At 39.3% G+C, this 14,981-nt stretch overlaps 1 protein-coding gene and 1 long non-coding RNA gene across 3 annotated transcripts; both read left to right on the forward strand.

The window, feature by feature from the left end:
* Positions 1–1,043: 1,043 nt before the first annotated feature.
* Positions 1,044–8,857, forward strand: LOC113572765 (potassium voltage-gated channel subfamily G member 3-like). The gene is made up of 2 exons (XM_027002585.2): positions 1,044–1,872; positions 4,647–8,857. The coding sequence occupies exons 1-2, from the start codon at positions 1,223–1,225 to the stop codon at positions 5,290–5,292; spliced, it is 1,296 nt and encodes a 431-aa protein (XP_026858386.1). The 5' UTR covers positions 1,044–1,222; the 3' UTR covers positions 5,293–8,857.
* Positions 8,858–9,302: 445 nt separating this feature from the next.
* On the forward strand, positions 9,303–13,182 carry LOC118242224. Of its 2 annotated transcripts, none has more exons than XR_004776675.1 (2): positions 9,303–9,326; positions 10,393–13,182. It is a non-coding gene; the product is annotated as an uncharacterized LOC118242224 (long non-coding RNA). The 2 variants fall into 2 exon arrangements; XR_004776674.1 differs by lacking the exon at positions 9,303–9,326 and adding an exon at positions 9,344–9,447.
* The last annotated feature ends 1,799 nt before the right edge of the window (positions 13,183–14,981 follow it).

Genomic DNA, 14,981 nt, shown 5'->3' on the forward strand with positions numbered 1-14,981 from the left:
TATATAAACGTATCCACTTATATCCACTTATATATCCCAACACCTAAAAGTAGGTGTGTTAACTGTGAAGTAATGTAGATGTGTTACATTACTTCACAGTTAACACACCTACTTTTAGCCTTTACCAATGAAAGTATCATTGATCACCACTACTTGTCCATGATTAAACTGAATCTTTAGATAAAAAGCATATATATTCAGAGCTGCTATACTGGTGTGAAATGTAGACATACTTTTATGTTTAGATCAATGCATAGGTGTAGGGAGTAATTCAATGGAAGGAAGGTAAAATGGGTGCTGTGGCTCTTTTGTGATCGGGGCATGTGTATGGATTCAAGAGTAAGGGTAGTTGCTGCCTTGAGCCTTCTGGGTTTTGACTATAATATCTGCAAAAGGCCAATCAGACAGCAAGTCAGAAGGCGCCCTCTAGCTGTGCTCCAGTTCCATACCATAAATTTCAAACTACTTTTCTTTGGAACACAATTTGCTTTCCGTAACTGTTTACATAATACATAAGGATAACAATTATGTGATCCCCTTTCTCTCATTTCACACTTAAAGCTTAAGGCTTTAGCCATTTATGCTTAATTTTACCTGTACAATAAGAGATATCAGTTCATGATGCATATATCCATTGGGCATCGTATGGGGTTGGGGCGGTGGGAGGTGTGTGTGTGGGGAGAATCAGGCTAGGAAGATGCTAAGGGCCTGTGACTGACAGGGCTCTAAAAATGATTAGAACAGTAGATACTTTTTTTCATTGGAGCCCAATGTGATATCTTTTGACAGGGCACACATTCCCTGTGTATTCTTGAGGAGCAGCCGTGTGTGTGTGTGTGTGTGTGTGTGTGTGTGTGTGTGTGTGTGTGCGCGCGCGCGCGCGCGCCCGCGTGACATCATTACTTGTCAGCGATGATACAGTCAGATTGGAGACAGCACAGCGGCGCCTTAGTAAGATGCCGCGCAAACGGAATGTTGTGCTTGTTAGTAGCGGCTTACGCGTCGATGCTAAGTTTTTTTTACAAGCGTAATGTTGACTGCGATTGCCTTGCCGACTACAAAAAGAGCCACCGACGACGCTTTAATTCTTACAGCTGGACCTGAGGAAGGATGAAACATGCACTTTGTACCTAACTCTGCGAGTTGTTTGGACTACTTCAGGGTCGTTAAAAACAGAATGAATGGCAACTTATTGTAGTACATATGGTAAAAGCTCACAAAAATGAAGTTTGGCAAAAGCATTTGTATTATAAATGTGGGTGGCACCAAGTATGCTTTTCCGAAGGATGTGATAAAAGATTTTCCCTTAAGGAGAGTTAGCCGTCTCCACAGTTGCGCATCAGAGCGAGAGGTTCTGGAGGTCTGCGATGACTATGACCGGGAGAGGAACGAGTTCTTTTTTGACAGGCACTCTGAAGCTTTTGGTTTCATCATGCTCTATGTGAAGTACGGCAAACTGAGGTTCGTCCCACACATGTGTGAACTATCATTCTATAATGAAATGATTTATTGGGGTTTGGAGAGCTCACATTTGGAGTTCTGTTGCCAACGGAGGCTGGACGATCGGATGTCCGACACCTATACTCATTTTTCCGAGGAAGACCACAAAATAGAAGACGAACTCGGAACAGAGGACGAGCAGTCGCGTCGGATAGGCACCAAAAAAGACGCAAAGTGGCTCGAGCGAATGCGCAGGACATTTGAGGAGCCCACTTCCTCTGTGGCAGCACAGATTTTGGCATCTGTATCTGTTATTTTTGTCATTGTGTCCATGGTGATACTTTGTGCAAGCACTTTACCCGATTGGAAAACGGCAGAAAACAATGTCGTGGAGGAACACAGGTACACAGACTCATTAGAGCATCCATCCGGGTACATATGTCTTCTTTCTCATTCAAACTTTCATTCTCGGTTGATTGCCGTGAGATTGTTAAAGCCAGCTGCTGTTTTTCGCAAGTAATCTTATTGTTGATCAACATGTACCTGGTACATGATGGATATAATTTTTAAAACCATATATAACCACACATGCCCAAGCTGCTATATTTCATGTATAATGTCTTGTGTTACGTCGCAGTTCTTAAATGTTCGTCTTTTTGTCTTTAGGAATAAAATGTCCCCAAATATACTTAAGAGTTTAAAATAACCAAAAAGGCCACTAACCTAGCATTTAAATGTTCCTCTGTTTTCAAGTACTGTAGGTGTGTTTAATGGCATAAATTTAATTGAAAAGTCATGTTAACATGGCACATAATTCGGAGTAGTTTTTTCTCTCCGAATCGTGGCCGACTTATGTCTATGCTCGTTATGACTTATTGGCGAACTAGTTCGGTGATTTGGTCGCAAATAGTACAATAACAGTGTTGTTCGTCTTAAATGACAGAAAAGCTTTACGATGTTAACAGATCTACAAACTAGAATTTATTAATAAGGTAACAAGCGAGAAAGAGAAAAAATAATAATAATTTAACAAATGGTAGGCGTGCACTGTTAATGTTGATGCCCCTTCCTTTATTGCAGTAGTTTTTCAATGTCTTTTAACCTTTGTGTTTGTCTGTCTTGTATCAATACTGCCACGTGGACTGTTCTGAAGGTACTGGTACCTGAGGAGCGCCCAGCCGCGTGTGTGTGTGTGTGTGTGTGTGTGTGTGTGTGTGTGTGTGTGTGTGTGTGTGTGTGTGTGTGTGTGTGTGTGTGTGTGTGTGTCGGTGTGTGTGCCTGCGCGCAGGCGCATGTGTAGGCGCTTGTGTAGGTGCGTGGGTGCGTGTGCGAACAAAATCGTCTGAGAAAGGTCTGTTGTGGAGAAATATCAAATTAAAAAAAATATATGATCAATATATGACAGGTTGTGTTATTGAATTATCAGCGTTTTCCAGCTAACAGGTCCTTATTCTTTGTAAAACTGTTTTTATTTCAGTTCAATGCCAGCACAGTAAGCATTTCTGAGTTAAAATATGGCCAGTCTATCCTGTTGACATCAGCATGTGTTCCACACCACTTGACATAATAAGGGTATATTTGGCATATGCCATTTTATGTTTTTCTAAATGCCAGTCAGACCTGTCACAGAAGTTATGGAATCAGCACAATTTGTTTGGGGGTTTAAACTGGGACTGGACTCTTCAAGTGGATGTGAAACCATTTATTTGAAGTTATTCATGTCTAGAAAGAAATTCTTTCACACCTAAGGCCTTACCCATCTTTCTTATATTACCATGTGTCTCTCTGTGTTTCTGAACTCCTTTTCAGGATGCCCAGCTGTAAGCCAAATAATAAAATGCAACCTTAATTAATCACCCTGTACAATTTCAACATCAAAACTGTTAAAAATGTTTAATGTATTATAGTAATATACACTCACCACCTGCTTTATTATAAAGACCTTGTCAGTATATGGCTATAACATTGTGTACACACTGTGACATTGTATGAAAACTCAATATTGCCCAATATGTCCAATACACTCAATTGTACCTGCAACACCCACTGTCATACCACTGCCAATTTGCTGCTATGTTGAGAATGGTCCAGCATTTAAATAATATCTGGTGAGCATTTAAATAATATCTGGTGAGCATTTAAATAATATTTGGTGAGCATTTAAATAATATTTGGTGAGGCGGTTCCACGGTCAGAAACTAACCTGTGATGAGCATGGTGATGAGAGTGGCTGAAATATTGGGCAGTCTGATGTCATACACCTATTAAATGTGCCTGTAAGGTGTGAATAATAATATGAGTGTATGTAAAAGGTAACTATTTCTAATAAAGTAGGTGGTGAGTGTATACAGCTAAAACAGAATTGTGACTGGGCTCTGAACTGGACCTATCTTTTTTAATCTCTAAGACCTAGCAGCCCTTTAATGGCCTAAAAGTATATATATATATATATATATATATATATATATATATATATATATATATATATATATATATATATATATATATATATATATATATATATATATTAATCTTGTTAAATTCAAAACCAAAAGACCAAATAATAAACAATAAAATATCTATAAGCTACAACTGCCAAATGCCCATTTTGTTATACAATTTAGGTATTTGACAGTTGTTGCTTATAAATGTTTTTGGCCTACATATTTAACTCTGACTCTGTTCAGTCAGTATTATCTATATATTTGTAATTGTTGAAAAGTGTGCCCTACTGAGGACATGGCCAGTGCAAAGCTCAAAGTGTTGCTGGGTCTTTGGGGTTTTTAGGTACTTGCATGGTTCTCATTGTAGAGTAGTTCTCACAAGACAACAGTAACTCAATTTCACACCTAAAAGGACTTGCTTGTTTATCATGTCAATGATAAGGTGTATGCTAATCAGGGATTATTGTGTGGTTACACAAAGTGCAAATAGGCAAACTATTAGTGCTGTACTTTTAAGGACCAAGCACAGTGTTGCATAGGCACACATAAAGTGCGGGTGAGAGACAACACTTTTATTCAGTGTTCCCAAGAGGCAGGCTCTTTTAATTGGACAGCAGTGATTCAAATTTGATTAATTAGGCTCCAAATATGGTTTGATATAGATCGTGCAAAGCTCATAGTCATGCAGAGCCAAACCAGTGTGTCCCCCTTTCTTAATAACCCTCTCTGTTTTCCCCTCCCCATCACTGTACATGTACACAGGATCATCGAGGCGGTGTGCATCGGCTGGTTCACAGCAGAGTGCATTGTGCGCTTCCTTGTGTCACGTGACAAGTGTGAGTTTGTGCGGCGCCCACTCAACATCATCGACCTGCTGGCCATCACACCCTACTACATTTCTGTGACCATGACGGTGCTGACGGGCGAGAACTCGCAGCTGCAGCGTGCCGGAGTCACGCTGCGTGTTTTGCGTATGATGCGCATCTTCTGGGTCATCAAGCTGGCACGCCACTTCCTGGGCCTGCAGACACTGGGCCTGACGCTGCGACGCTGCTACCGTGAGATGGTCATGCTGCTGGTGTTCATTGGGGTGGCCATGGCCATCTTCGGTGCGCTGGCCCAGTTGCTGGAGCATGGGCTAGATATGAAGTCTGGCAATGAGGACTACGCCAGCATCCCCGCCGCCTGCTGGTGGGTTATTATCTCCATGACCACCGTCGGCTATGGAGACATGTACCCCATCACCGTGCCGGGGCGTGTGCTCGGCGGCTTGTGCGTGGTGAGCGGCATCGTGCTGTTGGCGCTGCCCATCACCTTCATCTACCACAGCTTTGTGCAGTGCTACCACGAGCTCAAGTTCCGAACGGCCCGCTGCACCAGGAGCCTCTCGGCCGAGTTCCTCAATTGATCAGGTGTCAACCTCCAATGGCACTCTGGACATGCTTCTTGACAGCGTTTCTTTCAGAGACTTTGTTGGTCCTCTTGGTGTACTGAATAATCTAACTCAGTCAATTTTCTGGTCTCAGGTAGATCTTAGGGACTTGGTTTTAAAAGCATTTAAATTTGTTTAGCCTCTCTGGTGCTCAGCTCAGGCCACTCAGGAGCCCAGTGTCCACAGGCATTAGTTCTAGCCCTGCTCCACATCATCTGATTTCACTACACTCCAGCAGAGACTGGAACCTGTTCAGTCAAGTCAGATGTTGTGGTGCGTGGTTTGAACAAATACCCATGGGCTCTGCGTCCCTGCGCTGCCTAAGCTGAGAGTCCATAGTTTATCCTGCTGGCCCAACTCCAAGGCTCTTATTTTCAGGAAGGGGCAGGGCTAAGGGTTGTGTTTGCCAGCTATCACTCTGGCAAGCTGTTTTTACAATAGATGCTGTTGCTGGGCTTCGCGAACAGTAGGGAAAGGATACCATGGCGACATTGGCTTTCAGGCCAGATGTCCCTGTCAGGGGCACAATGTTGGAGGGCAGTTTTGTCATATCAACCAGAGGCTTTGAAAACACTCGACATGGAGCCTGAAAAGCTTTTTGCTTCACACTCTGACAGGCATGTGCTGCATCCTATGGCATGTAGATACTCAAAGGATTTTGCTTCTGAATGCCATGTAGACAACCCACAGTCTTGGCAGACACTTGAAAGAAAGGTAATTAAACTTCTTCTCAACCACAACGTTCTTCTACTGTGCTTGTTGTACAGAAGATCCCAGAACCGAGCATTTAGTCTGTTATAGAAAACAAAGTTTGGGGTTTTATATTATTGCTATATGAATGTAGAGTGCAAACAGAATATGCCTTTAGTTTAGAACACCAACTGAAATTATTGTGTATAGTCCAATTCTGTGTGACAGAAAATCTCTGTAGATAATGAGAGATCAAGAGCAGCAAAGAGAAAGATAGTGGTTGGCAGCTTAGCTGTGTAGGCCGTGGAGCAACAGCGTTGTCATGGAGTGCTGCTGGTTTGGATAGTGCCATGCAATGCATTATAGAATAATTTGTGTCTCCTCTTTAGCTCACCATAGCTTACCACTGAAGCAGTGATAAGCCTTGAGGATCGAGCTCCATGACAAACTCTGGTTTTGACATGAAACCCTTTTTGTCAAGTCCCAGAATGTTCTGGAAAGACCTCAAAAAACTGCATCAAGGCTCTCTCTACACTGTTATACATCCCATTGTGGGTATCATGTTCTGGGGTTTTTTAATATAAAAGTAGGAATTCCATTTGGAGAAAATATCTGTTAAATTTGGGTACAATTTACAATGCCGCTTGTAAATATCCTTGACCTACTTTTTATAACATCAGTCTACACACACAAAAAAAGTTCTGGATTATTTTTAGCCACCATCCCTGTTTAATTACAATTCTGTCTATGCTTTAAGCAAGAATCTTGAATGTTCAAGTGTCATGATTTTTTTTTAGAACTTTTTGCAAAAACATTTAGGTCACATGAGTTTTGTACTGATTTATATAATTAAAAAGTTGGATGAAAACCTTTACAACATTAAAGAGATTTTACATTGAAAATACAACTGAGGTTTCTCAGGAAGGCTATAAGATACTTCCCTGACAGGTTGTTTTTAGGTCAAGACAACCCTTTGAAAAGAGAAAACCAGTGTTAAAGAATTCATACCCAGCTTTGACAATGTTGACCTTGTTGAGCCAAATAGTTTGTTTTTCATTTGTATTTCCCAGGTTGAGTAAGGCGGTGGAGGGTTGTTTACCATGCAATGTGGCTCCATCTCCTCACTTTTGTCTGCTCATTTGCCATTCATTCAAAATGATGAGAGCATTTTCTTTGTTCATTTCTCAGGCATTGTTTGATAAATCACTACAGGTTAATTTAAATTGTATTTATATGTATGGTGATATGTTTCCTAGGTTTTGTATATTTCTAGATCTACAATCTGTCAACAATCTACAAAATTATTTTTGCTAATAACTGGTGGAAAATAATGCTAAGACACTTATTTTTCTCAGAGCAGAAGAGCTTAATGCATTCACAGAACATGACTTGTTTGGCTATTCAGAGTACAACAGCTATTCATATCACATGCAAACAAAGGGAAGTGTGATATCTCACCCTGTTGTCAGGTGATGGGAGCATCTTCAACTCTGCTGAAGATCACACACTAAAAAAGGTAGTAAACTTCACAAACTCACTTCACACTGAGTTGATAACTCCCTCTGCTATTGCATTTAGTGTCATGAACATCCATTCATCGTTGCCTTGATTCGGTGCTTCCCTCATGAGATGCTGAATGTACCATGTGTCTTTGAGAGTGAGATTGATGCTGACTGGAAGTTGAACCATTAATAAATATCATGGCTGGAAGGGAGACATGTCAGACACTGTGTGTGCTCCAGCATTTCCCTCCATGTGGGAGGTCTGCCTTTACCAGCTCACTGCTGATACCATCATATTTATATTAAAACACAGCCTTCATGTTTCTTCTTTAAACATTCTCTCTCTGTAACTCAGAGAGTGACTTTCTCTACAAACACAGGAGAAAAAGATAAAGAATGCAAGAGACTAGTCTTCTGATTCAAACATCGAGATGTCAATCAGAGTGTGGTAAAGAGTCATTTTCCCAGTGCCAATCACTTGAGCACAGTTGAATTCCTATTAAAAATAAGATTACTTCATCACCCAGTCAAGTTTTATCTTAACTGCTTAACTGCTAACCACATCTAAACTATGTGCCCATGTGTGTACAATGGTTTTCAGGAAGCTGGAAAAGCATCCCTTAAATCTTGTGCAATGCAAAGTCAATCACGGCTTTGTGTACCTTAATAGACCTTTTTGGTGTTACTTTAGAAATTCTTTTATCTATAAGTAAATATTTTTGAGGAATTTAACGACTAGTCTAAAATCTATCGATGAAGATGATAACAAAAATTGCAAAATATAATGTGTTTTAATACTTCCTCTGCTCACTGTGATGGACTCACTACCTAGCAGCTGTGTGATCTATCATTGTTTTTCTTTTGATGATTGTCAATTAATGTCAAAAGGACATGCCTAAAGTAATTTTTATTTCACCATTCGAGAATTTCAGATAGTCATTGCTGTCACATTGTAACAATTATTTTTATGAAAATGTCAGATATGATATGTAATAGATCTACTATTGGTAGGTCTCTAGAAACATAATAGGTTGTTTAAAAATATTATCAGGAAGAGGCTTTATTTTAGGATGCAATTACTTAGCTTATTGTGAAAGGCTTGAGCTTATTGTGAGGAATTTTTAAACTGAAGGTATTTGTGGGTTTAGATGTTTTGTCAAAGTCTAATAGATAAGCCAGGCTATTTTTGTGAATGTCTAGATAAGCATTTGTCTAAAATGCAAGTTTAGTAAAACTTAATCTTTTTCTTTTTAAATAATTTTTAGCATTTTTAAAACATAAACTTTAAAAAGTCTATTTTGCATAAAGTAGCATAAATGTGTCTCTGTAAAGGCTGCAGCAGCTTTATGGAAAACTCCTTAATAAGTAATAAATTCATCCTTAATGGCAAAATGTGTCTGTGTTATTTTCAAAGATGGTTTGTTTGTTGTTGTGTGATCATTTCAGCTTGTATTTATCAATAAATGATAAACTAGGACTGTTAGCAGAAGTATGCACAACCTTCTAATCAATCAATTTCAGTGAAAGCACCTGTTTTAATGTAAATGTTCACCAAAATGAGAAATTGTGCTTCAATAAAAGCATGAAATAGCTTTAAGAAGTAGCTTTAAATGGCATGTAGATGGAAAAAATAACTTTATGATATATAAAGTAGTGTAGAATTGAAAATAATAATATTAATATTCTATACATAATAAATAATAATATTCTAACAAAAATAAGATGATGTATCGTGTTTTCAATAAGGCACAAAAGGTCTCTTATGTAGACGTCATTTCCGAACAGCTGGGGCGTCTTTCTTCTGGATTCGGGAGCAAGGTGAGATGTCATTTGTTATTAATGTAGCTAACCTTAATCAAAACATACTACAGAGGTAGCTAGTGGAGTGACAGGAATAAGGTATCAACACCAACGAGCACTTACTGTCCATAGTAATAAGGTAAGGTAATCAAGAGTTTTAAATTATTTTGTAAAGAAAAGCAGTTGTCTACTAACAGTGACCACTGCACCAAGTGGTTTTAGCTTAGCCAGCAATAGCTAGGGTTAACTGTTTACGTTGTGGCGCAAGATAACCTATCGATATTTATTTGTTTTCAAAATATTAAAATATATATATATATAATTCCTTGCACATGCTGTATATAATTATGCATAATGGAGTCCTTTTTTCGTTAGGTTCCTTATCTTAAATTTAAATATGGTAAGGTGGTTATAAAGGAAGGTAATTAGCTAGCTCTATTGAAAATTTGACTGGCTCCATTAAGATGAGAGATTTAGGTTAGCGTAGCAGTCAGTGTCGCTTGTTCGAAAAATAGTTTTTTTCCCCTTATGAACTATTGCCGAACGTGGACTACTCTGTACTTGATCATTTTAAGCAATTAGTAAATCTAACTGTACATTGTGTACATACATTTATACATATCCATATATACATTTTACATTGTGTATATAAACATATTATACATATATTGTACATACATTGTTAATATATTTTGTGTATATATATATAGATATATATTTCCCTATACACCCCTGTTATTTTTCCTCACAAAAAAACAAACAAACAAACAAAAAAACTTTTATTTTTTTTTTATTTTTAGAAATGGTTATATTTTATTTCACCAAAATATTAGCTAGGGCTAGCAGCAGCTAGACCAAGAAAAGATGTGTATTCATTGTTAGCCTATATCTATAGTGTTTGTGTAAACTGGTGGCACTGTATTGTGGATTGTACTTAAGACATTTGATCTTTTCTTACTAACAAGGTTGTCTCAGTGTGCCTGTGATTTTACTGAGCTTTGAAGCCTATCAAGCCTAATGGTAAACTGCCTATCTGCACTTAAATCATTGGTGATGGTTTAAACCACTGTTTACCTTTCCACAGGGGCCGAATCTGACATGTCCTCCCAACCTGCTCCCATGATTTTTGCCTCTCCAAACAAAGTGGTGTCAGAAGCAGGACACCCCTCCTAATTATTGAGCTGAAGTGTTTCAGCCACATCCATTGAATACAGATGCATAAAATCAATCATTTAGACATGCCATATCCATAAACAAATACTGGCATTGGAATGGGTCATACTGAAGAGCTCAGTGACTTTAAGCATGGCATTGTAATAGGATGCCACCTTTGCCATAAGTCAGTTCGTGAAATTTCTACCCTGTTAGATCTGCCCAAATCAACTGTAAGTGCTGTTATTGTGAGATGGAAACATCTAGGAGCAACAACACCTCAGCCACGAAATGGTAGACCACGGAAACTCACAGAGTGGGGCCCCAGATTGCTGAAGCAAGTAAAAATCCCCTGTCATCTGTTGCATCACTCACTACAGAGTTACGAACCTTTTCTGGAAGTAACATCAGCACAAGGACTATGCGTTGGGAGCTTCATGAAATGGGTTTACGTGGGCGAGCAGCTGCACACAACCTTAACATCACTATGCGCAATGCCAAGTGTCGACTGGAGTGGTGTAAAGCACGCCACCATTGCACTCTGGAGAAGTAGAAACGTGTTCTCTGGAGTGGTGAATCACGCTTCACTATTTGGCAGACTGATGGGCAAATCTGTGTTTGGCGGATGCCAGGAGAACGCTCCCGATCAGAATATGTAGTGCCAGCAGTAAAGTTTGGTGGCCAACGGATAATGGTGTGGGACTGTTATTCAGGTCTTGGGCTAGGCCCCTTGGTTCCAGTGAAAGGTAATGTTAATTCTAGGGCATACGAAGACATTTTAGACAATTATGTGCTTCCAACTTTGTGGCAGCAGTTTGGAGAAGGTCCTTTCCTATTCCAGCATGGCTATGCCCTTGTGCAGAAGGCAAGGTCCATAAAGACATGGTTTGATGAGTTTGGTGTCGAGGAACTACAGTGACCTGCACAGAGCCCTGACCTAAATCTAGTTGAACACCTTTGGGATGAATTGGAATACCGATTACAATCTAAGACCCCTTGTCCAGTGTCAGTGCCTGACCTCACAAGTGCTCTTTTGACTGAGTGGGCTCAGATTCCCACAGACACACTCCAAAACCTTGTGGAAAGCCTTCCTCAAAGAATAGAGGCTGTTATAGCAGCAAAGGGGGGACCAGCTCCTTATTAATGCCTGGGGTTTTGGAAAGGAATGTCCAACAAACGTATATACATGTGGTGTTAACATGCTTTTGGCCATATAATGCATAACAGGATATGGGATCCAGCAAGGTTTTTGTTCTCCAAAAGATCTTTCATGTGTTCTCGTTTGTATTGAAAATGGATTACCCCTTATTCTCTTCATTATTTATTCATTATTATTATTATTATTCATTTTAAGTATCATTACATGCTTATTGTAAACAAAATTGTTAACCACTTCTAATTTTGTTTACTGGCAATCTTATGAATCTGACTAATATATTTTGTCTAGTTGGTAAATAGACAAAATATATTAGTCAGATTTAGTAATCTATCTTTAAATTTAAAGTAGGAAAGGAATTAAAGTGACTGTTCACTTTGCATGTTCTATGTGTTTGATACATCATTGGACAATGAGGTATAAAATAGTTTTAACTTTGTTCAGGGTGAGCCTCCTTAAAGGAGTGCACCCCCCAAAAAACATTATTTTTTGTATTAATTAAATGTATGAATATGCATAAGTCCTGAACAAACACGTCCCCTCCATTGGCATGTACAGGATTTCTTTTTAAAAAGGGATGTTGATAGTTTTGTGGCTGGGTCTGGAAGAACAAGCAAAGCTTATGCAAGAAGAAACTTAAGGTTTTTTTTTGTTTGTTTGTTTTTTTTTTGTCTTTAGAGAGACCAAGCCATTTGCTTGTTGCATTTCATTTTCTTATCTTTTAGTGCATGTTCTTTGTCAGAATTTGCACATCACAACCTTTTCATGACCTATATTTTGACCAAGTGAATCTGTTTTAGTTTGTGCCGATAGAGATGGAGGTTTTGTCCTGTAGCTGTCAATCAGTCAGTTACAGAATCTTCAGCAAAGACAAAAATAGCCTACAGAACCTACTGGTTCCAAGATTCCCACTATGTTCTCTTCTGGAAAGACCTACATGCAACTGCAGCTAGCTCTCTGATGGAGCCAGCTTCAGGAATCAAGTCCAGTGGTTATGGAACAGCAGGGTTGTTTCATTGTCCATTGGCCCCACGTTGCTTGTAGAGGCTTGTGAACCAGCAAATTGATAGAAAGGGGATTCTTCTCTACCTGCCCAGCCAGTATGACCTGGTTGAACCCATTGAACCTATTATCACCTACATCATGAGTTGGCAGGGTTAGGTTACTGCAATTTCTATGCATCAGCATTGGACTAAGTAATTTCTTTCACTCATTTTCTAAGTATCCTATGGTTCTTCTCACAGGTTACTTTTTTCTTTCTTTTCCCATCTTTATTTGTTTTAACTATGATCAGTCACCCATGAATCTTGTTTGGTTACTTTTGTTAATTTTTTGCTATAGCTCCATTTTATTGAATTCGATACATCAGGTCATCGGTCATGATCTGTAAGCAAGATTCTCTAACTACTGCTAAATGTAGCATAAGAATTTTCTGGCAGAAAAAAATCCAAATTTGGACAAACATTACAAGCAATGTGAACTGTTTAGAAAGAAATTACCATATCATTGGGCAAATTAACTGAAACCAGAACCTTAATAAAGATCATTCCTATACAAAATGCCAAAGCTTTGTAAATCAATGAAAACATGTGTATTGTTATCTCATGTATTTTAAAATCTCATCCTGTCAGATTTATTTTTGATAGACTTGCTAAATACATTTGCATTTCCCAAGAAATACTGCAGGCTGGTATGAATGGCAAAACAACACAGGAGAAGTATAGCTAAAGACTTTTCATGCATAAAGTTCTTTATAATGCCTGTGTTTTACAGAAGCTCCAAGCACTAGAAAAGGTATAGTAGTTTGGGTATTTATATTCTTGCTTTATGGGTGCGTTGTGTAGCAGAAAATAACCTTTTAGTTTATACCGCTGGAGGAAATTGTGTAGAGTCCATTTCTGTGTGACCAGAAAAAAATACTTGGTGAGCAATAAATTGTAGGAGAGGCAATCATCCAGCACTGTGGAATATGTAATGTAGAAAAAGTTGTGGAGTGAGAGCACTGTCATGGAATGCCACTGGATGGTTCGGATGGTACCATGTAGTGCATTAAAGAGGGCTCACAATAATTCCTAGATCCTCTAGCTAAGCATAATGGAAATTTGCTTTGTTTCACATTGAAGCTCCATTGCAAACTCTGGCTTTCAGATGATACCTTCTTTGACAGGTCCCAGAAAGGTCCCAGGAAGACCTTAAAATACAGTTTCATCAAAGCACTCTCTAAAATGTTCTGTGTATCATATTCTGGGAAATGCATTTGGTGAAAAATCTTGGGTTGGGTTGAACTTGGGTACTAGGATGCCTTTTCACACATAAAATATGCATTCTTTTTGGCCATCCTTTGACTATAGGTTTTCCATTGCCTTTTTCAGGAGTCTTCCACTTTTATACAATGTAAAACAATTTAAATTGAAAAATAACTTTGGATCAAGGGGTTTCTGAGGGGACCTGTGTCATACCTATGTAACAGGCTGATTTCATTGTAAATCAGGATTAATTTATTTTTACTTCCAAACAACCCTTGGGTGAAAACCAGAGGTAAAGGATTCCTACCTAACTGTGATAATGATGACCCTGTTGGTTCAAATAGTTTGTTTTCTCAGATTCAGATAGGGGGTTGTTTGCCATTAATGTAGTTCAATCTGCTCCATTTTGTGTGTTTATTTAACATTATTTGATTGAGTTATTGATGAAGACTCTTAGAGTCCTTTTGATGTTATACAGCATTAAGCATAACAGGATCCATGTGTGGGGCATTGAATCATAGGCTTTCTTGTAATCAATCCAGGCGGTGCACCGCACCGGTTGGTCTGTCTGGTCTTACTGTTTCGAGTGACTGCTTTATCTACCAGTAGCTGGTGCTTGGTTCCTCTGGTGTTCTTGCCAGTGCCTTTCTGGGCCCCACTCATGTATTGAGCCATGAACCATGTGCCTAATAACAGCAGTGATGCCTGAAAGGCGCTTTCATGTTGTGCAGAGTCAGGGTATAAGCTGGTAGTTGGATGGAACTGCCCCTTTCTGGGGGGTCCTTCTGGATCAGGATCCAGCCTTCAGTTAACCATTCACGGTGGGTTCCATCCATTAGCAGCTGGTTCATTTGTGCTGCCAGGTGGATTGCAGTCAGCTTTTTCAGCCAGTAGGCATGGACTATGTCAGGGCCTGGAGCTGTGTAGTTCTTCAAACTTGAGATCCTTTCTTGGATATCTGCTAGCATGATTCCAGTTCACAGAGGTTGCTGTGGCCTGCTGTCAGGTTCTTTAACCACTGGGCATTGTTGTGTGATGCCTCCTTCTCCCATATGCTTTTCCAGTATTGTTCAGTCTCCAGCTTTGGTTGGTGTGTTCTTATGAAGCTTTGGATGGCTC

This window comes from Electrophorus electricus, chromosome 11 (assembly GCF_013358815.1).
Source record: "Electrophorus electricus isolate fEleEle1 chromosome 11, fEleEle1.pri, whole genome shotgun sequence".
Lineage (NCBI taxonomy): Eukaryota > Metazoa > Chordata > Actinopteri > Gymnotiformes > Gymnotidae > Electrophorus > Electrophorus electricus.